The sequence below is a fragment of the Mustela erminea genome, chromosome 19 (genome assembly GCF_009829155.1).
Source record: "Mustela erminea isolate mMusErm1 chromosome 19, mMusErm1.Pri, whole genome shotgun sequence".
Lineage (NCBI taxonomy): Eukaryota > Metazoa > Chordata > Mammalia > Carnivora > Mustelidae > Mustela > Mustela erminea.
Genome location: NC_045632.1, coordinates 56095861 through 56122717, shown reverse-complemented (window position 1 = coordinate 56122717; position 26857 = coordinate 56095861). Strand labels below are relative to the sequence as shown.

The following is a 26857-nucleotide window of genomic DNA, read 5'->3' as shown; positions in this document are numbered from 1 at the left end:
GTGTACATTTACCAAAATGCAGCCAATTGTACCCTCAAAATGGGCAAATTTGATGGAATCCAAATAATCCCTTCACACAATGCATTAGAAGTATTTTCAGCGGCTGCTTTGCTCATCTCGGTCACGTCTTTAAACTTTCTCATTGTGATCGAGGTTATAATGCAATTCTCCTTCCTCGCCAATGTAGAGGCATTTCATTTTGGTACTTGTTAATGGGGTTCGCCTGATCTTTTTATGTTCTTGCTATTGCTGATTAATTAAACCTAAAACAATGTTCAGAAAGGTTTCAGGATGATATTTTCCCCTGGAGCTGCTTGTGTCACACCATGCAGAGCTGTATGAGCCCCCCCCCCCGCCCCCCAAGACACAGCCTAATAGAGATGCCAGGCTGCTTTGTGGGGAGGGTCCTGGGGGAGCACAGCACAGCTCTCCAGTGTCAGCAACACTAACCTTCAACAATGAAATTGGTAGTAAAATTAATTCCATTTACATTTTTTATTACTTGCAATGTCATTAGTTTTATTCCCTTCAGTTTCAGCTGTCAGAAAAGGAGGTACAGACCCCTCATCTCACTTCTCAGCGGCAGTAATGCCTTCTGTGGTCTCCGAACAAGCTGAAATGTTTTTATCACTTTTTCCGGCGGGGAGGCAGTCTGACGGTGAATGCCTCACGGCTCGCGCACCTGGGGATGTCTCCGAGCCTCAGTTTTCCCATCTATAAAGTGGGATAACATCTCCGGGCCAGTGAAGAAAATAAAAAAGCCCTGGGACATTAGGGTATTTGGTTCAGCTGTTCTCCCTGGATCTCAATGTTATTTGAGGGGAGGAAGAAAAAATCCCTCCCGCTATGTTCTATGATACGATCACTATGGTTTTAAGAGCAAGGCTTCAAAGAAGGGGTTGGCACGCTTTTCCTGTTAAGGGCCGGGTGAATCCGTATTTCCGCTCCGCAGGTCATGTGGTCTCTGTGGTTCCCGCTCAACCCTGCTGTTGTAGCAGCAAGCAGGCTGACTGCAAATATGGCTGTGTTCCAATAAAACTTTATTTACGAAAACAGGAGTGGGCCATGTTTGACCTTCGGACAGTAGTTTGCCAACTCCTGGTTCAAAGAAGCATCAAGCAGGGTCAGGAAGTTGTTATCCCTGCCCTTTATAATCTAGATTAGTGCTTGTAGATGCCCCTTCCTTCACGCGACCTTGCTTAGTGTTTTAGGCCCCTTTCTGCTTCTTGTCAGTGTCAGGTTAATAGCTACACAGGTGGGTGGGCCACTCTGAGTCCTGCTCTTTCAAAGAATTCTGAGCCATGGGACACCCACGGTTCCTCACTCCTGCTAGCTCTCACCGCGCTCCTCACACGTCTTGTTAGGTACCTCCCTCGTTGGGAAGGATGTTCTCCTGCTAGGTGTATAATGAAACGAGCGCCGTTATATTCGGCAGGCCCACATGTTCAAATGAACAATATTATGTAGTCTTATGCCTTTTATATACAGACAGATGGAGGTTCTTTCTGAAGTCAAGCAGGTGAATGCTCATGTTCCTAACTCTATTTTGGGCTGAACCTACCCATCTTGTGGTGAAAACATTGGAGTATAACCCTAGGACATTTCTAGCTGTGCAGGGAGATGCTGAGCTCCTTTTCCAGGGTGATTCTGACATTGCCTCCAGGTGGCCTTACCTACAGTGGATGGCTGTGTGCTGCTAGCTGGGATGGTTCCCTTTGTGAGAACAAAAAGCGCATTTGACATCTCCACTGTAGTGTGCACGCATCTGTCTTTTCTTGATGATACTATTTTGAGTATAAAAATGAACATACGTTCCTTAGGAATTACCAGGTGATTCTGCCCCGGATGAGTTGTGATCCTAGCCATCAGCTGGGGGCAAGTGGGCAGTCTTTGGGGATCTGCTCACTATTGACCTCTGTAGGTCTCCAAAGTAGGAGGCCCAGGAAAAAAATCCCTGCTTGAGGAGAGGAAAACACTGCTGCCTTATGAACAGCCCCCTTAACCTGTACAGATAGGTTAAATCTTACTAATGTTTAATATATGGATTGGTAGTAGCAGATATGCATATTATTACTAAAAATATTGTGTGAATATATATACAAACACGGGGTCCGTGTGCTGGAGGCACCTGGGATGTGGGCTCTACAGGGCGGATGGGCCCAGAAATACACAGTTCAGCAACTGGCAGTAGGAAGTCCCCATCTATTATTATTATTTTTAACTTAAAAACAAGTAAGCTTTAGTACGTAAAAAGTACAACCTTCTCCCAGCATTTGGAGGAGGGTTGCCTCCTTTGAAATGGCCACAGATGGTTCCTGGGCTGTGCTGGGTTTCAGGCAGAGGGTTCCCAACTCTCCCAAGCAGAGGAGGGGCTGGCCTCGAACCTGCGTCCTTCACCCTTATCCTTAAAACACGACGGGATGGGATGAGCACACCAGGGAAGGTCAGGTAGTTCTTGGGCTGCAGCTATGATATCCTGGACCTCCCCACCCTTTCTGGTTCCTTCAAGAACAAAAGGAATTCTGTTTTCTCAGTAAGGCTTTAATTTCTCCTCCTAACCGGACCTGGTGCTAAAACTGGGGTCTGCGACCCAGAGGTCAATTGCACTTTTATTTCCTCCTCCTCCTTATTGGTGGCGTCACTGTTCCCATCTCCTGGATCCCCCCGACTCTCCAGAGCAGCTTTGGCTTTCTTATCCTTCTTCCTCTTTTCCTTCTTGAGGTCTTGTCACTTTCACTCTCTCGCTGCCGCTTCGGGGCTACCACACCGGTCACTGTCTCTGTTTCTCTTTAATCAATTAATTTGAGAGAGAGGGAGCTCGCGTGTGTGAGCCGGGGGAGGGGCAGGAGATGGGGGCGGGAGAGAGAAGCGGACTCCTCGCTGAGCACAGAGCCCCATGCGGGGCTCGATCTCACAACCCCAAGATCAAGATCTGGGCTGAATTCAAGAGTCTGACACTCAGCCGACTGAATCACCAGACGTCCCTCTCTTTGTGGTCACTGTCGCCCTCAGATTCCTGCAACTAGGTTGCAAGCGTGCTGTCTGTGGCTTGCCACGCTGACCCAGAAGGCCCTGCTTGATTATCAGCCTCTTCTGACTTGTCTTTGGACCTGAGTCCCACTTCTGAGGGTAAGTGTCTCTCTCCACGATTACTCTCTTGATCTTGGCTACGATATCCTGGTCCCAGTAGGGATCATGGCTGTGGTCATTAACGGAACGCAGCCTGCTTCCCTGTTGGTGGTGATGACCACCATCTCCTGAGTGACTCTGATGCCATCTTCAAACCGGAGAACCCCTGCAAGCCCGATCTTTGCCCCACAGCTGACTGTGGTCATCAGCCACTGATGAGAAGGCGGCAGCTTTTCCAAGGGTGGAAAGCTTGCCGCAGATAAGTCCCATCCTGTGGTTGTCATGTAGTTGCTGGGCGTCAGGCATGTCAGGAATTGTCCCCAGGTGGTCCTTCTGCTCAGGACCCCAGAATGAGCCCTCTGAAGTTCCTGCTTCTGACTGCCAACTCCCAGTAGTGAAGCGAGGTGCACACACAGCGCCCGAATGTAGGTGCCGGCCTCCAATTCATTCCGTAGAGTTCTAGTCTTCTTCCAGGATCACATGCGATTCTCTGGCTCTTGTCTGATGCTCCATGCTCCAAGCTGCCTCTTTCCCGCAGCAGTACATGGGGGTCCCTGGAATAAGGCACCTGTCGGAGTCCCTAGAGCCCCACACAGTTGGGAGCCCCCTTCAAGAGCACCGTGTGGCCGGACGGGTCCCACACATTCTTTGCCCGAACTCGGCTGGGATGTCAACAAGCGAGTGGCTGGTTCTGCGCACGTAATTAACAGCCGCTCCCATCCGGATCCGGAATGATGCCGTGTCCTGTCCTCTCCACCCGCAGTACCCTCTCCTTGTGTTTAGCTTATTAAAGTCCTTGAGCAACAGGGACCACCGAAGCGCGTCCAGCTGGGCCGCCTCGGACTCGGGGGTGATAAGAAATCCTTGAGCGTATTGTATTGTATTTACGAAACATCTTCTTCCAGTACTGACTTCTGCTCCTTTTTCTTCTTATGTTTCTTTGGCAAAATCAGTGCTTCCTTGTCCACCATGCTCAGCAAGCCTCCCTTTGAAAAACTCACTGGCAGTCAGTCCAGAGTCGTGGAGAAGGGAGCTGCGCCCGGCAGAGCCTCGGTTCTTCAAAGTGATGCTGTGGAGAGTTAGGCTTGGATGTTGCGTGACTGGGTTTACGAGGGCTGATGTGTGAGTGGCCACTCTGTTATATTCTCTCTCTCTGTGTACACATTTGTACACGTGTGCATGCGTACACACGCACACACACGGACACACGCACCACACTTTTTTCTCTACAATCACACGAGAAGTACTGCCCTCGAGTGTACCCAGGCTCTGCTCTGTGTGAGTTCCGGTGACTCCTAGAAGCCACACGGAGTGCTGGGCTTGCTGTCTGTTGACGAGTAACTTGCGAAGCTGGTGGGGAGACAGATTGCATACGTTTAGTGCCATAGCACGGATCGGCAAAGGGCATCGTAAATGAACCCAGGGTGTCTGCTGCCTGGGGAGTTCATCGCACGGTGTCCGTGGGACAGATGCTCTCTGGCACTTAAATGGATGGACTGGAGCAGGGTGAGCCATGGCTCTTGGGCTACAGTGTGTTTGTGTGGCTCTCCAGCTCAGAATGGTTTCATGCATTTAGAGAGCGGTAACACAACAAAAGACAGAAAGAACAACAAAAGAGCGATAAAAAGGAAAATGTGACAAAGCTGATATGGCCCACAGAACCCAAAGTATTTCCTGCCCAGCTCTTTGTGGTCAGAGTTTGCCAACTCCCAATCAGGATAACACAGAAGAACCGTGGAAATGCAATGTGGGAGGGAAGAAAAGCCAGTACGGTACATCCTGCTCGGTATGACATGAATTACATGGAGTTTGACAAGCGGCACAAAACAGAACTACAAGCAGGGTGTGTGTGTGTGTGTGTGTGTGTGTGTGTGTGTGTGTGTGTAGTAAACATAAAAAATAACATCTGGATGTAGTCTAAGTCATGATAGTATTTTCTCGGGGGAAAGAGAAAAGGAAATGAAACTGGGGAGAAAAACACAGGGGATTTCACCTTTACTAGTAATATTTTAGTTCTTGAAGAAAAAGGAAAGAGAAGGAAAAAAAGAAAGGAAAAAAAGAAGAAAAGAAAGCGAAGAATGTATTTTCTTCCATCCGTCCTTCCTTCTTTCCATCCACCCATCCGGAGAGACGCTGCTCATTGTAAGATGTTCTCCTTAGCTCTGTTTTGACCTCACTTACCACGGTCACGAGGAACCAATAACGTCTATTCCTTTTTTCCCTAGTCCTCAGTTTCTTGAGGTCCCCGTTCACACTTACACCGATAACCTTCTCAAAATATAAATACCAAAGCCCAAGAGGACGTGAATGGCATTGCCTACACGTGAGTAATTGCTAAGGTTAACGTTGGGCAGTGCACCAAGCACGGGAAATACGTGATACACACATCTATTCATTTTATGCTCACATTTATATAACTCAGCCAACGATTCATTTGTTTAAAATAATGCTTCATTATATTGCAGCCATTACTACCCGTCAGTGGAAAAAAAAATGGGTGAAAATTATGCATTTATCTCTTTTCCCACATCCCAGGCTCCCTCCCTGAATTCTCATGACCGTTCTTAAAAAGGCAGACGACCTACTCTAACCTCGCCAAGATTCTTCCGCACAATGCAGGGGGAAATGAGGCTCTAGACCAGTTACCAACGTGGCCCATTCTTATTAGCCTAAATTTGGTGGCATCAGCAGGACGTTTTCCCATCACCTAGTCTGTGGGTTGCAAAGAATGTCTTTGCACAATCCGTCAGACTGGCTGGCTGGGGGGACATGAAGACGCCTTCCAACAGAAGTTGGAACACTTTTACATGTCACACTTTCTATGACACAGACATGAACTGAGAATGAACGCGTCCTCTGGGATGAATAGTTTGGAAAGCTCGATGGAAGACAGGGACACCGGTGCGGTTAGGTGCTCACCCTCGCGCATGGCCCGGAGTCTGGGCTACTTACATGCCAGACTGAAGAGGGAGACGAGCAGGACCGAGGTCGCGCTGAAATGCAGGGCCCCCGCCGCGTTGCAGTCGACTTTAGAGTTCTTGCAGGAGCACACCTGTACCCTGAGGTCTGTGATGTTCGTCATGGGTGGCTTCCCTGAATCTGTCACCACGATGGGCAGGTGGTAGTTGGCTTTGTTCAGGTTTTGGAGGAGGCTTACCAGGGCGTGCGTATCTGGGGGAGACAAGGAGGACCTTCGTGAGAGGTGGTTAGACCTTCCTAAATAAAAGGGTGAGGTTTTGGAGACGAAAACCACACCAATCACGAATCGCGTGTGGGTTTATAACCATGGGCGCGTTTAAACTTAAATTCATTAAAAATTCAAATTCAGCTCCTCTGTTGCAGTAGCCACACCTCCAGTGTCCAGCAACCACGTGTGGCCGGTGGCTGTGACCTTGGGCAGCACTGGGTAGAACATTCCACGGCCAAGGAGACCCATGGTTCAGTGCTGTGATAATCTATTTCTAGAGGACCCCTTTTTGTGAAGATGACCGCCTACTAAGAACTCCTCCTGATAAAACCAATAGAACCATCTTTGTCATGATCACATTCGACATCTAGAAAAACTGACTTAAAAACCCATTCTCCCATCGTCACAGTGTGTACCTTTTCTTATTGTTGCTTTTTTTCTTATTCTTGATTTTTTATCATGTTACGTTAGTCACCATACAGTACCTCATTAGTTTTTTTTTTCCCTCCCTCCCTAGTTTTTTTTTAATTAATTACCTCATTAGTTTTTGATGTACTGTCCCAAGATTCCATCTTGGAACACCACAGTGTGTACCTTAAATATATATAATTTTTATTTGTCAACTGTACTTCCATGAAGCTGGAAAAAACGCCCCTTCTGGGCATGAACAGTGATAGGCATTAAAACCTCAAGAAACAGAACTGGGACCAGGAAATGAACTGAGAAGTCTTCTATCTCTTAAATAAAACCATGAAGAAAACAGAGCAAAGACATGGAAACAGAAACAGGTGAAGTGTCGTCCTGACCACAGGGAGAAGCAGCAGAAATAACCAACATGTCACCCCAGCTGCGGGACGGGTTAACGCAATATATCTCATCCCTCACGTGGATGAGAAGCTCGAGTAAGAAAGTTCTGGTTGGAACTTTCTGGAAAGAGCTGGTGGTGGCTATTGCAATCTGCTATCACCACAGAAACTAGCAAAGGAGGCAGTAACCCCTCGAAAAAGAGGAGGGCTGTTTTAATTAAAAGTAATCAGTGTAACAGAACTCATTCTTTAAAAGGCAATAAAATAGACAAACAGGCCAATGGAATCAATAACAAGAGGAAGGCACTAATAAAATGAGATATGAGATAAGACCATTCAATACATATGAGATTTTTTAATAGAAAATTTTATGCACAATTGTACAGCCTTAATGAAATGCGTAATTCCCAGTCCCTCTCGAAAAGTCTACCGCTGCCGGGTGAGCACGGTACCGTGCTGGGTCGGTTGCAGGGGAAGTTCGCTACCGGGGACAGAGGGAGTCCAGTGCATGGGTTCTGGTTTCTGATGTCATTGCAAAACTGGGTGAACTTAGTAGTGAGCTCATGTTTGCCACGGGGAGGGAAGCAGGTGCTCACGGACGTAGGGAAACTGTCGGGCTCAGTTTTGAACTCCACCTTCCCACACGGAGAGACTGGTAGGAAGGGTCCTGACGGGCAAGTGTCCTCAGTGAGGGACAGGACAGATGCGGGACGATATCACCGGTGAACATCAAAGCCGTGGCTGTCGCCAAGGCAAAGCTCATTGTGTGGTCGTCTGCACGCAAAGTGCAAGATGGAGGGTTAGAGGCTAAGGCTCTATCAGGATTGTTCTACCGGGGCTGCCTGTTTCTTTAGCCTTCTCTGAGAACACGCACACTCAGAGACGGCTGGGCCGTGCCATGCGTGCGGAGAGGCCGAGACCTGGGCTTCTGCAGGCTGCAGACGGGGTGGGTGTCCAGTCCGGGGCGTGTGGTACCGAGGACACGGTGGAGCACGGAGGGTATGGACACGAGGGGAGGCGAGCAGGGAGGGACAGTGTGGGAGAGGCAGGCAGGCCCGGGAAACGAGGCTTCGAAGCTAGACAAGCAGCCAGAGAACGTGTAAGCCGACTTACTGTTGATCTTGGAGATCTTCCAGACTTTATCGGGAACAGCCTGTTTATGGATCTCAAATTTGAAAGGGTCTGTATTTGGGTGAAGGTCCTTATCTGACGCTCCCAAAATCACGACGCTGAGGTTTTTGGCGTCATCGCAGACTTCCGCGACTGTCGGGAAGATGACGGGGGCGTTGTCGTTGACATCCCCCAGAGTGATCAGCAAAGTTCCGGTCCCGGTAGCGGGAGGGTTGCCTGTGGGGAAGGACGGAGAGGTTAGCAGGCTGCTGGGCCCAGGCCAGAGCTTGACACCTGTATTATTGTTAAAGGGTTTCCAATAGGATGGACCCAATAGCTTACACATTTGCATAAAGCCTAGTGGCCTAAAAGACTTCTCATATACTTTTGATGTAAATTCTGTAGCCTTTACCCTTAGAATGCGAAGCTTCTCGCACACAAGACATTCAACGCGCTGAAAGCAGAGAATGGATATAACAAACAGGACCTTTCCTTGCTTAGCCAATGAAACCTTTTATCTAGACAGCCACGATTCACAGCTGTCGATGACACAGGGAAGATGGGGCCCCATGAGACAAGACTGGGTTTTGTATGTATGAAATAGCTCTGTCTGACTGGGTAGATGACTAGAGAAAGGGTGAGCAGATCCGGGGTTTCCTTTGTAGGGGGGCGTGGGTCTGGGCTGACGGCTGGTGCTCCGGGGGCGCTGACCTAGCAGCACAGGACAGATATAGAAAGAGGGGTTAGTGGGGCACCTGGGTGGTTCAGGGGGTTAAAGCCTCTGCCTTTGGCTCAGGTCATGATTCCAGGGTCCTGGGATCGAGCCCCGCATCGGGCTCTCTGCTTGGTGGACACCCTGCTCCCCGCTCCCCTGCCTGCCTCTCTGCCTACTTGTGATCTCTGACTGTCAAATAAATAAATAAAATCTTTAAAAAAACAAAAAAGAAAGGGGGGTTAGTTACAGATACACAAGTGCTGGCTGGCTACTAGGGCAGCTGAAGCAATCATAATATCATCTTTGGGCCTCATTTCTCAGGTCTTGGGTTTTCATATTTCAGTTACTTCCTGCCATGTCTTTTTTTTTTTTTTTTTTTTTTATCTTAGGGATCATGATTTTTAAAAAGCCCCTTACAACCCCTGGCGTGATACTGTCTTTCACCTAAAGAAAAGGCTGTTTCATTTCCAAAAGGCTCAGAGTGAGTTTATTTACTGCTCCTTAACTTTATTTTTAATCATCTAGATGTCAGAGGTTTTCTCTTGGGTCCAACCACTCATTAACAGTTCCTGATTTCTCTGAGAAACGTTAGATCCAAATTCACGGGCCACAAATTGCACGTAGACAGATTTGCCCTATTCCAAAAGGTTCTGGCACTCCTCCAGAATCCAGTACTCTGACTTTATGCACTAGTCCTAACCCAGGGTCTGGCTCCATTTCATCTTTCCTGTCCTCATGTGCACTTCCAAGCTCAACCTTATTTCCCGTGACACTCTGTTTGTTTCTTGAAGTGCACATCAAGTCTCAAGTTCAGTTCTGAATCACACGGGGGCTCGCAGGGTAATGTGTATGTGAGCTCAGGGGGGCATGTCTCCAGGGCAAGGCAAGGCGAGGTCTGACGGATTCTGCAGGTGAAGACATGGTGCATCCTTTCCAGATTCAGGCAGGTTATTCTGCTCTGACCCAGACAGTAAAAGAGGGAGTTGGCAGAGGTGGCCCTTGTTATGAGTGACACGAAGCACAAGGAGCCAGTGGCAAAGAGCGGCTCCTACTAGCCTCCTGTGCCCACTATTCTGAGAGGATCATGAGATGTTCTGCCAACACTCAAATTGGCTGTGGCTCACGCCTTCTCTCCCGGCCTACGTGGGTGTGCACAGCGTCACCCGGCGCCATGATGGGCTGTTAGAGTGGATGGAAGGAGACAAGCCTGGTGATGTCTGGGAGGGCACAGGGCCTGACTTTCACGATGACCTGCTGGTACCGAGTCTCCAGGCCACAGGGAATCACTGGAGGTTTTTCACAGAGGCAGTGGGCCCATCGATGTGACTGGTTTTTAGAAACACACGTGATATTGGCAAGAGATGTTGGCCACCGAGGCAGCGACACCAGCAACAGATTAAGGCATGATGTAGGCAGTTGGAGTAAGAAAGAAATGTCTCGTTTTAGTGATCAGGTACTCAGATGAGGCTGCTGAGGATGGGGAACCCCAAAATGGAAGGTAGTGGGGAGCAGAAAGACATTTCAGCTCTGTGTACCTGTCTGGAAACATGCAGAGCTTAGGAGACGTGCCGGCACTGGGTAGTGACTGAGGACTTGTCCGCACAGAGGCTTTGAAAGGGTCCTAGCCAATCAGGCCACCCAATGTGACAGCGCAGAAGGGAGGGGGGGTGGAAGCCTGGAAAGCCCCAGAGTTGAAGGAGCAGCTGGTGGTTTGCAGAAGACAGAGGGGACATGAATTGGAAGAGGAGGCAATGAACAGTGGTGAAATGGGTCGTGACACCCCAAAGGAGAAGGGGAAAAGAGAAGCCATGGGACTTTGTAAGGAGAAGGGGGCTGGCGACTTCTTTATGAGACGTGGCCAGTAATGGGGAAGACTCCAGCTTGAAGGAAGCTGGGCAGGGAGTCATGAAGTGAGAACAGACATTTTTTTCAGCCGGGCTGGTGGAACTTGAAATATATCAACACCCAATGACATTTTCAGAGTAAACATTCTAATAAATACCCGTTAACGTCGAAACACCAACGTCATTCATCAGCAGAGGGATGACTGTTCCTAGTGGTGGCACGTCATCAACCTTTGTTGGAGCCAGAACTCAAAAGAAATGCATAATTACTTGGAGGTTGGTTTTTCCCTGTCAGCTTTAGTCATTTGGTTGAATTTCTTTACTGAAAAATTCTTTTTCTTTTTTTTTATTGAATAATTGAGTATCTCAGAGGAATCCATTATATTTTTTCACTCTGAATATATTATGAAGAGCCGTCACTTGGTAGAATGGATGAGAAGGCATTATAAGTATTTGAAATATGGCCGAACGCATCAGCCTTTCATGAACTTAATTATACGACTGTCTTCGTTTCCCTGTGTGTTATTCCCGGACTAGGCTGGTGATGTCTTCTTCTGAACGCAAGGAAAATGAGCTTGGTTTTTTCATCGATAAGGGGAAGACTGCACTCTCACAGTCTTCAGGAAAACAGCCTCTCCCAGTGGACATCACAGGATGGAGAAAAGTCACCATCCAAAATTCAGACGCAATTCAGAATATAAAGACTCTTCACCAGCCCATTCGGCTCCAGGAGCTCCGGGGGGCCCAGGAAATATGGGAACTTCTGGGTCTCATGACACACGATAAAAACCTCACCTCTTCTCTCGCCTTCCCCCCAGCAACCGCCGACCCCCCAGGGACTACTCTGTAGGACCCCATGTCAGAACCAAAGCATGGTTGAGACTGGGCCGTCCTATGTGGAATTTCTACTTCGATAGGGAAAAAGCCTCAAATTGAGCAAAACTCCCAGGACATGGAGCTAGAATTGTGATTCCTCCTCCTTGCAGCGCCCCCACCCCAGAGGAGCCCGGGGGCCGTATTCTCAGGGTAGCTGCATAAGGATCAGAGGACGGCTGTCCTCCAGTGAGTGGAGGGATTTGCCTGTGGTTGTGCAAGTTTCTGTCTTTGTAGGGGAGGAGCGGGAAGGGCTCCTGAGAGAGGAACCATTCTTGGCAGTGGGTTTTAAACGGAACAGGAAGGGGCGCCTGGGTGGCTCAGTGGGTTAAAGCCTCTGCCTTCAGCTCAGGTCATGATCCCAGGGTCCTGGGATCGAGCCCTGCATTGGGCTCTCTGCTCAGTGGGGAGCCTGCTTCCCCCTCTCTCTCTCTGCCTGCCTCTCTGCCTACTTGTGATCTCTGTCTGTCAAATAAATAAATAAAATCTTTAAAAAAAAAATGGAATGGGAAGTGGGTTCCCCTTTGGGAATTTGGTGAAGGCCATAGTCTTGCTTCCAGAGAAACACACCTACCTCCACGCTGAAGGCATTGTAGGGCCTGTGAGTATGGCTGAGTGTCCGCCGTTCTGACAGCCCGTCTAGGACACCTTTGTTCATAGGTATTTTATTTTATTTTATCTTATTCAGAATCCTGAGCAAACAGGATTTCCACTTCAGCCAGAAAATACTGAGATTTTTTTCTTTTCTTTCTTTTTTTTTTTTTAAGATTTTATTTATTTATTAGAGAGAAAGAGAGAGTGAGCGAGCACAAGCAGAGGGAGCAGCAGGCAGAGGGAGAAGCAGGCCCCCCGCTGAGCAAGGAGCCCGATGTGGGACTTGATCCCGGGACCCAGGATCATGACCTGAGCCAAAGGCAGATGCTTAATGATTGAGCCACCCAAGCATCCCACTGAGATTTTTTCTAATCGAATCAATCACTCAGATGTTTATATATATATATATATATAAAATAAATATATGTGTGTATATATATATATATATATATAAAATATCTTGTTAGTAAGAGGTACAACTAGAAACATAGTGTAATCCTAATTAAAAAACAATAATTAGAAATGGAGAAAGGTTAGAAAGAAATATACTGAAGCCTAAATGGTGATTATCTCTCCAGGTAATTGACATTAAAATAATACTCTTCTTTTGTCAATTTGCTTTACAATAACCATGACCATTATTAGAATCAGAAGCAGAAACAAATTCAAAAGTTATACAGGGATTTAAAAATATTTCCCTGATGCAACTTTCTTTTCTCTCACCCTTTTATTTGTTTTTTTTTTTTTTTTTTTTTTTTTACAATAAATTGACGTTTGGTGAATTTACAGGGCTGTGCTCATCACTACCACCTAATTTTAGAACCTTTCTTCCATCGCCCCAGAAAAGAAACCGGGGGCCCATTTGTAGGAACTCGCCATACCTACGTCCAGCTCTAGGCAACCACTGATGGACTTTCTGTCTCTACAGATTTGTGTTTTCTGGAAGCTTCTATCAATGGAATCATAGAGTACGTGGCCTCTTGTGTCTGGCTTCTTTCACTTGGCATCACGTTTCTGGGGTTCAGTCACGCTGTTGCGTGAATCACTTCCTTCCTTTTTATGGCTGAGTGATTCTGCCTTCCAGGGCCAGACCATATTTGGATGGGCCCGTGGGCGCTTTCTACCTTCTTGTCTGATAGGTAGGAAAAAGGCTGCTGTGAACATCTGTGTGGAAGGGACCATGTCTTCCCGTGCTGACGTCCTCCAGATGCATGTACTCAAGAGAGTCCCCTCCGAGGAATAGGGTCGCTGGCCTCGGCACTGCTGGACAGGCTGGCTTCGTACCCACAGAACACTAGGATCTGAGCATGACCTTCCCGAGCTGCCTCGGTGAAGTACAGGGACGCAGGAGATTTTTCTAATCACTGGTCCCACTTGGTCTCACTTCCCTGAGCTGGGTGTAGAGGCATGCGGTATGGGTCCTACTTTGGGAGGCATGAGTGCAAGTGGTTTTATATGGGGAATAGGAAAGTGTGTTTGCCTACGTGAAGAAGAAAATGCAGGAAAAGAGAGACGGGGCTGGGAAGCAGGAAGCTCATTCCTGAGCCCCGTGAGCTCTGAGCATCAGGACTGTTCTCTGGCCTGGTATGTAACAGGCCATCTGTGGGTTTTTGAATTCATTTAGGTTGACTTGAAAAAGCTAATGATGAATTGTTCTTTCTGAACATGAGTCCTATATATTCTTACTTCCATGGGCTTCAATCTCCATATTGCTTCTGTTCTGAGGGGAGCAGTGACCCTGTCTGTATTCCAGCCCCCCCTTGTCCCACCTAGGGGAGAAAAAAAGGATGTGTAGGTTGGGGTCTGTGGAACTGGGGCTCAGGGTAGGGAGCCCACACCCGCGACAAGGAGAGAGACCTCAGCTGATGTCTCAAGGAAGCTTGAGGACTCCATTTTGGGAGGAGAATCAGAAGGATGGGTTGATTTAATATGAGTTTAGGTGTAGGTTCCCGAGAGAATGCGGGTGCCCTGGCTAGTTTCTGAGGCTTATCTGTAGGGGCAACTCCCTACAGATAACTCTGCAAACTCCCTCCACTAAGCTGCTGTGAGCCAAGAATTACCACCTCTTTTAATTCCTATGAACAGGCTTCTACAGTAACCTGTACTGTTGCTCACAAGTAGGAGCGAACCAGGGTTCTTCTAGATGAGATGATCCTTTGTATTGTTACGTTCTGCCCATGTCCTCTTTGCTTTGGCTTTTTGCTTTCGACAACAAGAATCTTGTTGCTTTTACATTCATAAGCATTTAGAAAATTGCTTTGTTATTGGAGAGCTTGCCAATTTCACTGGACATTTAAAAAAATTCAATAGTAAACCAATCTAGAACCTGGCCAGAAAGTAGATTCGCAAAATATCATGCCAGGTTTCCACGCGTAATTCTAAATGTAGAACCGAGGCAATTATTCACGTTAGCTCGAAATTGAACATCTTTTCAGAGGAGACCGTAATCTGAAGTCTGAGCTGTTTTTTTAAAAAAATTCAACATTTTGGTTTTTTGCTGTGTTTCTGCATTACTGACTTTAGAGAAGAGGAGAAAAATAAAAAAAGAACGGAGAAGAGTTGATTTGGAGGTCATGGTTAGACAGGCTGGTCTCATTTCATTCACGCAATCAGCAATCACTTCCTAGGACTCTGCCCTGTGCCTGGCTGCCCCTGCGCAGAAGTCAGCGGCCCCCAGGCAGGAACAGATACACATACACCGATGCAGGACGGTCCAGTGTGGGGAGACGTGAGGCTAAAGGGTCGTGGGAGTTTGTGGCCTGAATGACGTACTGCCTGGTGGTAGATCAGAAGGCTTTGTGAGGAGACGGCATCTGCGTGTGCAGGAAATGAGAGTACTTTTGGAGAGCGAGAACTTGTTCTGGGAGGAGGAAATCATACGGCTATTTTGTGGGAAGACAGTCAAAGACTTTAAAGCAGGAGATTGGCTTTGATCAAAGAGGAAATTTGTTGCAGGCACAGAAGGGGGGGACTGGGCACCGGTGCTGTGGGGACGCGGCAGCAGGGGCAGGAGGGCTGGACTCAGGAACCCGCACGCACCGCAGAGCGGGATCGGGGTGGGTGGTGAATGAGCATCAGGGGGCTGATACGTTTAGGAAATCAGTCCATAACTCAGTTCAAGTCAGCTGGCTTAACTCTTTGTTAGGTGTTAACAAGATGCTGGGAACTTTGCATTCACGATTCCCAGTCCTTACCACAACCGGGCAGGGAGGGAAACTGAGGCAGACAGTGCCTAAGTCTCGCACCTGTGGTGGTCCAGGGAGGATGGGGAGCTGGCTCATGTCCAGAGAGAGCAGACTGCACGTGCTGCAACAGATGACTCTGGGCGCCGTCTCTCTATTACACGATCTCAAGAGTTTTTTATTGGGCCATTTTGTCAGTGGCAAAATTGAAGCGGGTGTTTTCGACGTGATTGATATTTTACTGGTACTTGAAGTAACGAGGAATGATGGCTGGGTCTTTAATTTATTTTTCTTCCTCAATTACTATAACAGCTGAGATAAGGGGTGTTAAACTGGCTTAATTGTGTTGCCATCATAACTAATGGCTTGATTTTATCCCAACTAGCGTATTTTAAGTAGAATTAATCGAAACGATCTTACTGCATCCCCCACGCAATCTAGAACTTGGTGGGTCCCTAAAGAGAGAAAAACCACGGATCTGGGCATCTGTTGGAAGTTCGGGTCCCCTCCATCCCCAGTTTGGGGCTCTTGGTTTTTGGTAGGCATCTCACAATGGGGCTGCACAACATCCCCCTCCCCACTTTTAACCAATCTCAACGTACTCTGCACGGTATTTCCATTTTGAGTCAACCGGCATGATCAGAACATCTACGACATAGGGGACTGAGGGAAGAGGCAGGTTGGGACACGATGTATCTTAGCCGATGAAAAATCATCATCTCACTGCCTTCCATTTTAATCTTACAGCTGTTCTGCCTGATTCTATATCTGTGTCTTCTTGGGAACCCACCTCACATTTTTCACTGGCAGACTCCAATATACTTCAGACGAGTTGCTAAGTCATGAGAACATGCTGCCGAATTTAGTGATAATTTGGTTTGTTTTTATGCTATCCTTTCCCTTATTCTTCAAAATGAAAATAGATAGGGGAAGGGCCACTTCCATAATCATAGCAAGACTTAATAGGGACGCTGAAGATAGTCTGGGCTTCCTGCCTCCAACTCTCTCACACCCACTGAGCTCCAGGAAGAACTAGAATGGATCCCTGCTCCCCCACCTCCCCACTGCTACCTTTTTCCTTTAAACTCTCTGCAAAGCATGGGTGTTGGGAGCAAGGGCACTTGGGCTCCCCTGAAGAAAGTATTTGTCTTTACTGTTTAGAGTCATGACTTAGATCTTCTCTGAGGCCATGAGGGCCATCGATAACAGTCATGGAACGCTGAGGCATGTACAATTTGAGAACAGAAGGAGGGGGAGAAAGATGAGGTTATGGGGAAGAAGAAGGCAGGAGGGCCAGCCTAATGGAATTCTGAGCAAAAGACGGTAAGCCCGGTATCAGCAGCTGGCCCTGCCTTTCCTGCCCATGACCATGGCCTGTGGGATTCCAGAACTCTTAGTTTTCAGCCCACATAAGACAGTGAGACTAACATTTGACCTTTCTGGTGATTACCTGAGCAAGAGCGATAATCACACAGGGATTGGCCCAGTGTTAATTGCTGCTGTTTGCCCCATTGTCAGCACATCCCCAAAGGGATCCCATCTTACTACATTCTCGAATGTTCTCTCTCCCTCTTGGTATTTTCCTTAATAGTTATTATTACCCACCCCACCCGCCTTTTAAAGAAAGTCTAGCAATTCTGTGTTCACTGAAGTCTTTAACAGAAGAGTTCCTGTGCTCTGAAAGGCACTATCTTAACCTTTTCAGAAAATCTGGACCACATAAGGTAAATGATGATATTCATCTCCAAAGATAAAATGCTTGCCAACACAAAAGGTCATACCTTATTAGTCTGTAGGATTAAATGCTTTATTTTTCCAATCATTGAACTACAGCTAGTTCTGGTTTTAGCAAAACAGAAGCATTTCAGTTATAATGGGACCGCACCATTAGGAGATTTGTAACTCATTAAAATTGTTAACAGTTTATGAAAAGTACCTGGTATACCCTCGCCTGTTCTGTAGGTTACAACCTAGCCGATCTTCGTAGGAACGGACCAAAGGGCCTTTCCTCCCCAAATTATCTAAGCCCAGGCATTTGCTTGGTGACCCAAGCAAATAGGTCCAAAGATTTTTTTTTTTCTTTCTGTTAACCCCAGAACAGATTTCCAGCCCTGATTCTGTCATTTTGTATTCCTTCATCCTGATCCCACAGTCTCCAATCTCTAAGAGGTACCTGAAAGAAAACTCTCTGTTGGTGTTGCCTGGTCATTGTTCTTAACTGGATATGCAGAGTGGTGTGTAGGAAAAGAAGATGGCAGGTCTTCTGCCTTTTGCAAAGTATCGTGGGCGACCTGAGAATGCGAGCTTTGCTTTGTTCCCTCTGCAGACAACCTGCCTCTCGCCTGTCCTGGCAGTATCAGCCCATCAGCAGCGGAGACTGTCCTTCCACAGAGCCGGAGGGTGTCAAGAGTCTGACTCGAGGGCACGCAGGTACTTGGGGAATGCATGAAAGGTTACAGCCCTCCTGGGGAAGGGACAGTGGGCCCAGTACACACTCTCTGAGCAGTTGTGTGTGTGTGTGTGTGTGTGTGTTTTGCTTAGTTTTTATTGGAATAGAGAAACACTTATGTTTCTAAAATATACAGCTTGAAGAGTTTTTACAATCTGAACCCACCCGCGTCGTCCAATACGAGAGGATCAAGAAACACATCCACCGGACAAGCTAGCGGGGGTGATGACCTTTGCTTGTGTTTCAGCTTTTTATAGATGGAATCGTTCAGGATGTGGTCTTCGGACCGGCCTTTTGTGGTTCAGTGCTACGTTTCTGAGATTCATCTGTGTTGCTGTGAAGAGTTGCAGATCATTCATTCTCCATGTCGTACAGATTCAATTGTGTGAACGTTCCACAATCGACCTATTCCACTCTTAGAGGGCACCTGAATATCTTCCAGTTTGGGGGCTACGATGAATACTGTTGTTATTCACATTCTGGAACACGTGTTTTGGTGAATGCACAGCCACAATTCCGTTGGATAAATAGCTGTGTAATTCCTGGATCATAGGGTGGACAAAGTTTAAGCCTTAGTTGATACTTCCGGTTTCCAAAGTGGTGTTACCAACTTACCCCTCTACCAGCTGGACAGGAGACTTCCAATTATTTTATATCCTTGCCAACTCTTGATGTGTTTCATCGGCCAGATCAACTATTTTGTGGGTATGTCACTGTGCTTCTGGATGTCATTGTATTTTCTGGATTAATTTGCATTTTAATTTATAGCTACACAAATTACTTTTTATTTCTTTGATTAATGAAGTTGTGCATCTCTTCTGTGTTGCTGGCATTTGTAGAAGTGCCTGTTCCAGTTCCTTCCCTGTGTTGCTTTGGGTTGTATCTTTTGCTTACAGATGGTAGGATTTCTTTGTATTATAAATACCTTCTACTTTGTGGGTTACCTTTATTGCTTTTTTAATGATACCTTTGAACTGAAGTTTTTAATTCTAACATAATCTGCCATTTTTTACCCCTTTTTGTGGTGAATACGTTTGTGTCTTGGTTGCAAAATCTTTCAACTCTGTCAAGGATACCAATTATGTTGTCATATGTTTTTCTCTACAAGAGATATTATTTTACTTTTTGGCTCATAATATATTTAGAGTTGAGTATTGTATATTGTTTATGGTCTAAGAGAAGGGGCAGGATAGATTTTTTCATATGCATATTCAATTAACCCAGTACTTTTATTGCAGAGACCGTGCTTTCTTGTTTGAAGCCACCATGTCCTAGTGACAAATGGACGTGTGTGCAGGTTATCGGCTTCTAAACTCTCTAATCTACTTCACTGATCAGTTTTTTCCTGTCTTTGTGCAAACATCACATAATTTTTATTTACCGTTTTTTTTTTTTTCTTTCTCATAGGTCAGAATATATCATGGTGTAAGTCTTCCAATGTATTCTTCAAGATTGCCTTGGCTATTGTTAGTGCCTTAGATTTCTGTATGAATTTTACAATCCACTTCCTCTCCTTCACCTCAAAACAGAGACCTGGGATTCTGCTCGGTATCATGTTAAAACATTTACGTCAGTTGGGAGAGAATTCACATTTCAGTAGCATTGAGACTGCCAATCCACGAACGTGGTATATCTCTCTATTTAATAGGATTAAAACTTCTCTTAGCAGTGATTTGTGATTTTCAACACAGAGTCTTCTTGCTGTGTCCTCATATGGCAGGAGGGGCAGAGGCACTCTTTAGGGTCTCTTTTATAAGAGCATTCATCCTACTTACAAAGGCTTCTATCTGCATGACATAAGCATCCCCCAAAGGCCCTACCTCAAAATGCCATCACATTAGGGATTAGGTTTCAACACGTGAATTTTGGGGAGGGACACATTCAGACTACAGCACCAGCCATCCCATCTTCCACCACTTTGTACCTTTGAAATCTGGCAAATGTCTTAAAGAGAGAATGGTTTGTACATTTAACATGGGTTGGCTTCCTCTGGTAGGTCCTTGTTTCCGTGAGACCCCAGGAGATTTCACTCTGTCCTTTAAAGGGTATTTGTCCATGGGAGGGGGGAAAGCAGCCATGTGTTTAAGGGCCCTCAGGTTTTCACTTTAGCACACAAGCTCCACATGACTGTTAAAACGATTGCTGGTTTATTTCCCTTCATTTTGGGCTCTCTGCCTGGGTCAAGCCTGACTCTCCCCCTCAAATCAGAAAAGGCCCCCAGAGAGAAGAAATGGCTAGCTGTCTTATACTTTTTTTTTTTTTAGGATGCTTCTTTCCTTGTTGATATTTTCATTGATCGAGGCTTCCTGACTTCTGCAACTCTCTGATACCTTTAAAATTAAAGACTTTTGTCATCTACCCTGATTTTCCTAGTTTTTGCAGCGGGACAGTAATCTACTACTTCCTATTTGGAAGATCCTACACACATATCTTTTATCAGCATGTTTTGATATAAATTCCTAAGTGACTTTTTGTTTGGAGAAAATCCTTTTATTTTGCTTTAGCTTTCCTAGTGTGATATGACAAAAAAAAAATCTGTATTCTTTCATTCCATCAAATACACTGAATTTCTATAAATTAAATAAAATCAAATGCTTCCTTTGTCTAAAATTGAGACATCAGTTACACTATTAACTTTGATCTAATAGGTACGTGTTGGTTTTTCCTGGTTCAACATAATACCTAGAGAGGAGTTTTCAGTGAGACAAAAAGGCTTCAAACAAAAGTTCCTTTGATTCATGAGGTCTTTTAAAATTTATGCTCTTTTTACTCTAAGTCTTTTGGGCCTTGTTCAAGATTATCATCTCTAATGATGGTTGTGTATATTAATGCCAACCTGTTTTCTATTTATCCTTACCTCTTCAGGGACATTTCGTCCTTTTGGAAACATCTGTGACACCAGATTTTGAATTTGGTTGTTTGGTATTAGTGTTAAAAGAGTTAGACAAAAAGGAGATTTCACACTATATTTTTCTTCGGACCATTCTTGGCTCTATTCTTTCCTTTCTATAACCCCCACTGGGGTGAGATTAACATTTATTGAACATTTAATATGGCCTTCGATGGTGAGTGTAGAGGGGATGGCACTTGTCTTTCTCATTTCTCACAACAACTTTCTAAGTAGGAATTATCTTCCTCATTTTGTACAAGTGGAAACTGAGCCTCAGAGTCTATAAGCAGATTGCCTAGTGATACCTGGAGAGAAGGCTCTTGTTGCCGCAAAAATTAAAGTGTACTTCACTTCCAGGTTTGTTTGTTTTTGATGAATAATTGCATAAAATATCTCAAGGCAATGACAACTGTATTTGCTGTATTTCCACCTTTCTTCATGCTGTTCTTAGCTGAGTATTTTCTCTACAAGTACAGGGACTTTTCAGAACTCTGAAATGATTGCTTTAATTGATACTAAAAATGGGCACTTTTAAATTCAAACAGCATTTTAAACATTCTTGACTTATTGTCACCCCCCGTTTATGACCTTAGCCCTCCTGTCTAGACCCGTTCCTTCTACAAAAGGAACTGTTCTGATGGCTCCCATCTCTTTTGCGTGGGCAACTCTCTAAGAAAAACCTCTTTCCCTCTACTGGAGTCTCATGGGACATCATCTCAACATGCACCCCATAAAGACAACATTGGAACGATCCTTTGAAACCCATTCCACTTCTATCAATGGAATAATCATCCCTGGTTTCTGGACTAGAAAACTGAATATCACCTTTTTATACTTTATGTTGAGCACGTACGTTTTTCAAAGTCTTGCTTCTTCCTTCCAGATGTTTTCTAGACCCATCCTCTCTGGTCCATTTCTATTGCCACCAGGCACAACTTAACCCTTGCAACTAAGACACCAGCTATGGCTTTCAGTGTACTTCCTGACTCTAGACTCGCTCCATCTGAAGTCACTTCACTGCTTCATGCTTCCCTTACCCTGATTTCTGCCCCAGCATTAGAATGCCTCCCTGCCTCCCACGTCATCATTGTGCATTTTCTACACTGGGGGTTATCTTTCTAAAGCCCAAGGATTAATTGTAATCAGATCAAACCCTTTGGCATAGCATATGGAGCATTTCATGACCTAGTTTGGGATCTATTCTGCAGATCTGTTGAATGCCTGCTCTAAATCAGGCACTGTGAGAGCAGCCAGGCATTCAACACAAGGCCTAGTACCAACCTTAGAGCAGTAGGTGCTCGGCCAACTCTCTGTTCTTAGCTTCGTACATGTGGAGCCTACCATGCAAGCCTTCTCAGTGTGCTACCTATCCATATTCTTCCAGGCTTCTCTTTTAGAATGCCTTGCCTTTTCTCATTAACAAAACTAAAAGGCAACCTACTGACTGAGAGAAGATATTGGCAAATGACATATCCAATAAAGGGTTAGTATCCAAAATATATAAAGAACCAATACAACTCCACATCCAAAAACCAAATAATCCAATTAAAAATGGGTAGAAGACATGAATAGGCATTTTTTTTCCCCAAAGAAGGTATATTGATGGCCAACAGACACATGAAAAGATGCTCAACATCACAAATCATCATCAAAATCACAATGAGATGCTCACACCTGTCAGAATGGCTAAAATCAAAGACACAAGAAACAACAGGTGTTGGTGAGGATGTGGAGAGAAAGGAGCTCTCATGCACTGTTGGTGGTACCCCTCAAAAATACAAAAACACTAATTCAAAGGGCTACATGCACCCCTATGTTTATAGCAGCATTATTTACAATAGCCAAGATAAAGAAGCCGCCCAGAGGTTCACTGATTGATGACTGGATAAAGAAGACGTGGTCTGTATACACACTGGAACACTAGTGAGCCAACAGAAAGAATGAAATCTTGCCATTTGCACTGACATGTATGGATCTAGAGACTATAACACTAAGCGAGATCAGTCAGAGAAAGACAAATACCGTATGATCTCACTCCTATGTGGAATTTAAGAAACAAAGCAAATGAGCAAAAGGGAAAAAAAGAGAGAGACAAACCAAGAAACAGACCCTTAACTATGGAGAACAAACTGATGGTAACCAGAGGGGAGGTGGGGGCCTGGGTGAAAAGGGTGCTGGGGATTAAGAAGACTACTTGCTGTGATGAGCACTGGGTGATGCATGGAAGTGTGGAATCACTATATTGGACGCGTGGAGCTAATGTTATTCTGTAGGTTAGCTGTACTGGCATTAAGATAAAAAAGAAATGGGGATGGAATGACAAAAGTGCATTACCTTTTCTCAACTTATCCTTATCCCCGTAACCAATAAGCTCCCTGTGGCCACCCCCAAGGGAGGACCAGGGGCTCCTCTGGGCTTAGGTCTTTCAGAATAGGGATAACATTGCTCTATAGTCTTGCGCTTACTGGCCTAACTCCCCAAATCACTCATTAGCACATGGAGCACAGGAACCATGAATTATTCAACTCCGAGACTCCGGGACCAAGCACAGTGCGTGTGGATGAATGTCTGTGGGCTATTTCATCATGCAATTTCTTCCTCGAAAACTAAGGCGATCTTTTGGCTGCCGGCTCCAGCAAGACTTGTCTGGATGTTGTGATGCTTGGAAGACAGGACTTTTCAATGTACATCCAAATAGATTTCCACTTGTCTACACAGAGTGGATGCGGCTCTTCTCTCTCCCTCTCTTACCTCCCATACCACACTCCCTTCCAGTTTTGATTCCTCTGCTCTGTGTTCTCAGGCCCCTCTGCATCCTCCCCTGACACTTACCCAAATCCTACCTGCCCTTCCAGGCCAAACTCAAAGGTTGACTTCGTTGTGAAGCCTTCTCTGCCTATTGCCTGCCATCTTGCTTGTGTGTTTGTCAGACACTGGTCTAGTATGTGGTTTGCATGTGAGTCCCCAGCATATGGAGATGGGGTCTGAGAAGTCTTAGTTTACCTGTTATTGTGCATCACGAGGGCACACACCAAAGGCCCTGTGAATATTCACTTTCATATATGCGACTCAAATTGAATCTTTAGCCACAAGCAACTGGCTTTTTGGAATAAGAGGGAGAGCAAAACTTCTGGTGTGATTGACACAATGGACATCTCTGTTTAACAAACACCGAGACCAACCCTGACTCCCCATCTCAGCCCATGGCAGATCCTATTAGCTTTGTGTCTAAAGTAGACTACCTCCAGGATATGACTTCTCATCCTTTCCCCTGTTATCAGCCCAGTTTACCCTCATACCGAGGTTGTCACCAGTCCCCCATACTTGTGCCCTTGTCCCCTATGTCTGATCTCAACAGGGCAGCGTGACAATGTCATACTGCACCCTACTGAGGCCTCGGCCCCGGCGGTCCTGTCTCACCCACAGTAAAAGCAGGGGGTGGTGTAGGACCCACGTGACTCCACACCATCTGTATCCCTACCCCCTGCCTGTCTCGCCCACTCTCTCTGGTCCAGCCCTCATGGCCTCCTTGGCCTTCCCTTAGAAACTTCAGGGCTCCCATCTCCACCACCTTCATGTTTCTATGCAAATGTCGCGGCGGCAGCGAGGCTCCCCAGGGCTGCCTCATTACAGCTGCGGCTGCCTGCTGTCCGCCATCTTTCATCCACTTCCTGGTTTCATACATCGTATGCTTCTCTTCTTCCCAAAAAGCACATTACGTATTTTACTCAATTTGCTTCCTTTCTCCATGGGAGTGTCAGCTGCACAAGGACAGCCGTTCTTGTTGGTTCACTGCTGTACCCCGGCCTCTAGAACAGTCTGTGGGTGTTGCATTAGTAGCTTTTGAATGAAAAGCCATTGTTCTGTGATTAGGAAGCTCCAAGCGGAGCGCACCTGATGTCTTTCCACAGTCGCCTGGGGTAACAGGATAAAAGCTGTGGGACAATTCAGCTGTCAAGTTCGGTGATGTCCTCTGGGACTGTCTTTCAACTTGCCCTAAGAGAAAGAACTGTCCCACAGATGCGGGCATGATGCCAAGATGAAAGGCATCAGTGCGCCTCCCTAGCTGCGGCACCTGCCTAAGACGAAGGACCGCGAGCTCCCCACTCTGACCTCTAATTGGACAAAGACCGGAGAATGCCAGGCTTTGGGGGTATTACTGACTTACTGTATGTTTAAATGTTTGCCTTCCCTGCCTCTACACAATTCTATTCTTCCCAAGAACACCTCTGGGTGTTACCAGAAGAAACGTAAAATGTAAAGATGCATTTATAACAGAAAAGTATACACTCGGTAGCATTTTAGAAAGTACTCACCACTGTCGATGGCTAGGAAGAGGGCAGTGTACACGCTGTTGTGGACAAAGGGCGACTCACGGTCCAGCACGGCTGTGGTGTCAACGGTCCCATTGATGGGATTAATATTCAGCCAGCCCGCTGGGTCCTTGTAAATGGAATACCTGAAAAAGAATATAATTCCCAAACAACATTCAGGTGACACTCTGAACAGATTCAAGAAATATTCACTGGGAACAAGTTCTCATGTGGGTGCCAGATAATTCTTTTTTTGATTTATTTGAGAGAGAGAGAATGAGAGAGTAGGTAAGCACAGAAGATGGAGGAGCAGGCTCCCTGCTGAGCAAAGAGCCTGATGCGGGGCTCCATCCCAGGACCCTGAGATCATGACCCGAGCTGAAATCAGATGCTTAACCGACTGAGCCACCCAGGTGCCCCAGTGCCACATAATTCTTTACATAAATCCAAAACATCATTGCAGTTATAGTTGTTCATTCAGAAAGTAAGGCTGACCTCCAACTCTGCTCAATATTTTGGGCATGTGCCTCCTTCCTGTCTCATGACAAGCCTGTGTGGAGAGAGCTTGTATTGGCCCAGTTCTCAAAGAGGCCGAGGCAAAGCCATCCAAATCCAGCTCTATTTCTTCAATACCCTGGCTGTGCCCCATGTACAGATCCCAGGGAGAGGTGCTGTGAACGCACGGGCAGGAAGCAAGGATGCTTGGAGGAACTGGCCATTCCCTCTGATGGAGAGTCACCCTGGGGACCTCACAGGAGATGCAGTGTCTGAACCAAGACCAGAGGAAAATGAGAATGAGAAGACAGGTCAGGAAGAGAGAGCAATACAAGTTAACACATGGAACAGAGAGCTTCACTGGAATGTAAGTCCCACCAAAGCCAGGGTATCTGTTTGTGGTCATGACCCCAGCTCCTAAAACATTGCTTAGCACACACACAACACTCAACAGACAGCTGCCGAATGAATACTGATGGGCCAGCATGTGGGCGGTTGTGCTTGAGGCGCAGCTTCTCTGGGGGGACACTGAAGGTATAGGAGTTTACAGAGACAGATTTCAAAGAACCTGAACCACTGTTGTAAGGGCTTGGGGTTCTGGATAATGGGAAACCGTCAAAGAACTTTAAAACATTACTATTTTTGGAGGTTGTCATAAAAGTAATCCATGCTCCTTCTAAGAAGTTCAAACAAAAGGTGCACTAGGTAAGAAATGAAAATCCCATTTTCATTTGATCAGGAGACTAGCTGAACAGGACTCAGAATTCTTTGAACTGAGTGGCTGGGATAATGGGGGGCTGTCCCAGTGACGTACGGCCGGTGCCCTAATCACTTCTGTACTTGAGCCAGAGTGATGCTGGCCAGTGTTCTCCTGCCATTCTTCACCAGTCTTTGAAATATAGCCCTTGGGGTGCCTGGGTGGCTCAGTTGTTAAGCATCTGCCTTCAGCTCAGGTCATGATCCGAGGGTCCTAGGATCAAGCCCTGTGTTGGGCTCTCTGCTCAGCGGGAAGCCTGCTTCTCCCTCTCCCACTCCCCCTGCTTGTGTTCCTTCTCTTGCTGTGTTTCTCTCTGTCAAATATACACACACACACACACAACACACACACACACACACACACACCCTTGAGGGGACATGAAAACTGATGGCTTATCAGCCAGGTAAAGATGCCCAAAGTCCATCATTTCTGCCATATACTGCTGGCTTTGGTTCTAAGGACATTTCAAACCTGATTTAACTAACAAGAGTTTGGGGCAAACTGCCACCCTAA

At 46.2% G+C, this 26857-nt stretch overlaps 1 protein-coding gene and 1 pseudogene across 2 annotated transcripts in view; both read right to left on the bottom strand.

Annotated features, from left to right (window-relative positions):
- Positions 1–26857, bottom strand: part of CDH13 (cadherin 13) — a 1398954-nt gene that overhangs the window by 5134 nt on the left and 1366963 nt on the right. For both annotated transcript variants that reach the window (XM_032325075.1, XM_032325076.1), the window contains 3 exons: positions 25096–25238; positions 8236–8469; positions 6082–6300 (listed from right to left, as the gene is read on the bottom strand). In XM_032325075.1, the coding sequence (XP_032180966.1) occupies positions 6082–6300; positions 8236–8469; positions 25096–25238 (596 nt within the window). The remainder of the gene's footprint in view (positions 1–6081; positions 6301–8235; positions 8470–25095; positions 25239–26857) is intronic.
- LOC116579554 lies at positions 2942–5174 on the bottom strand (annotated as a pseudogene).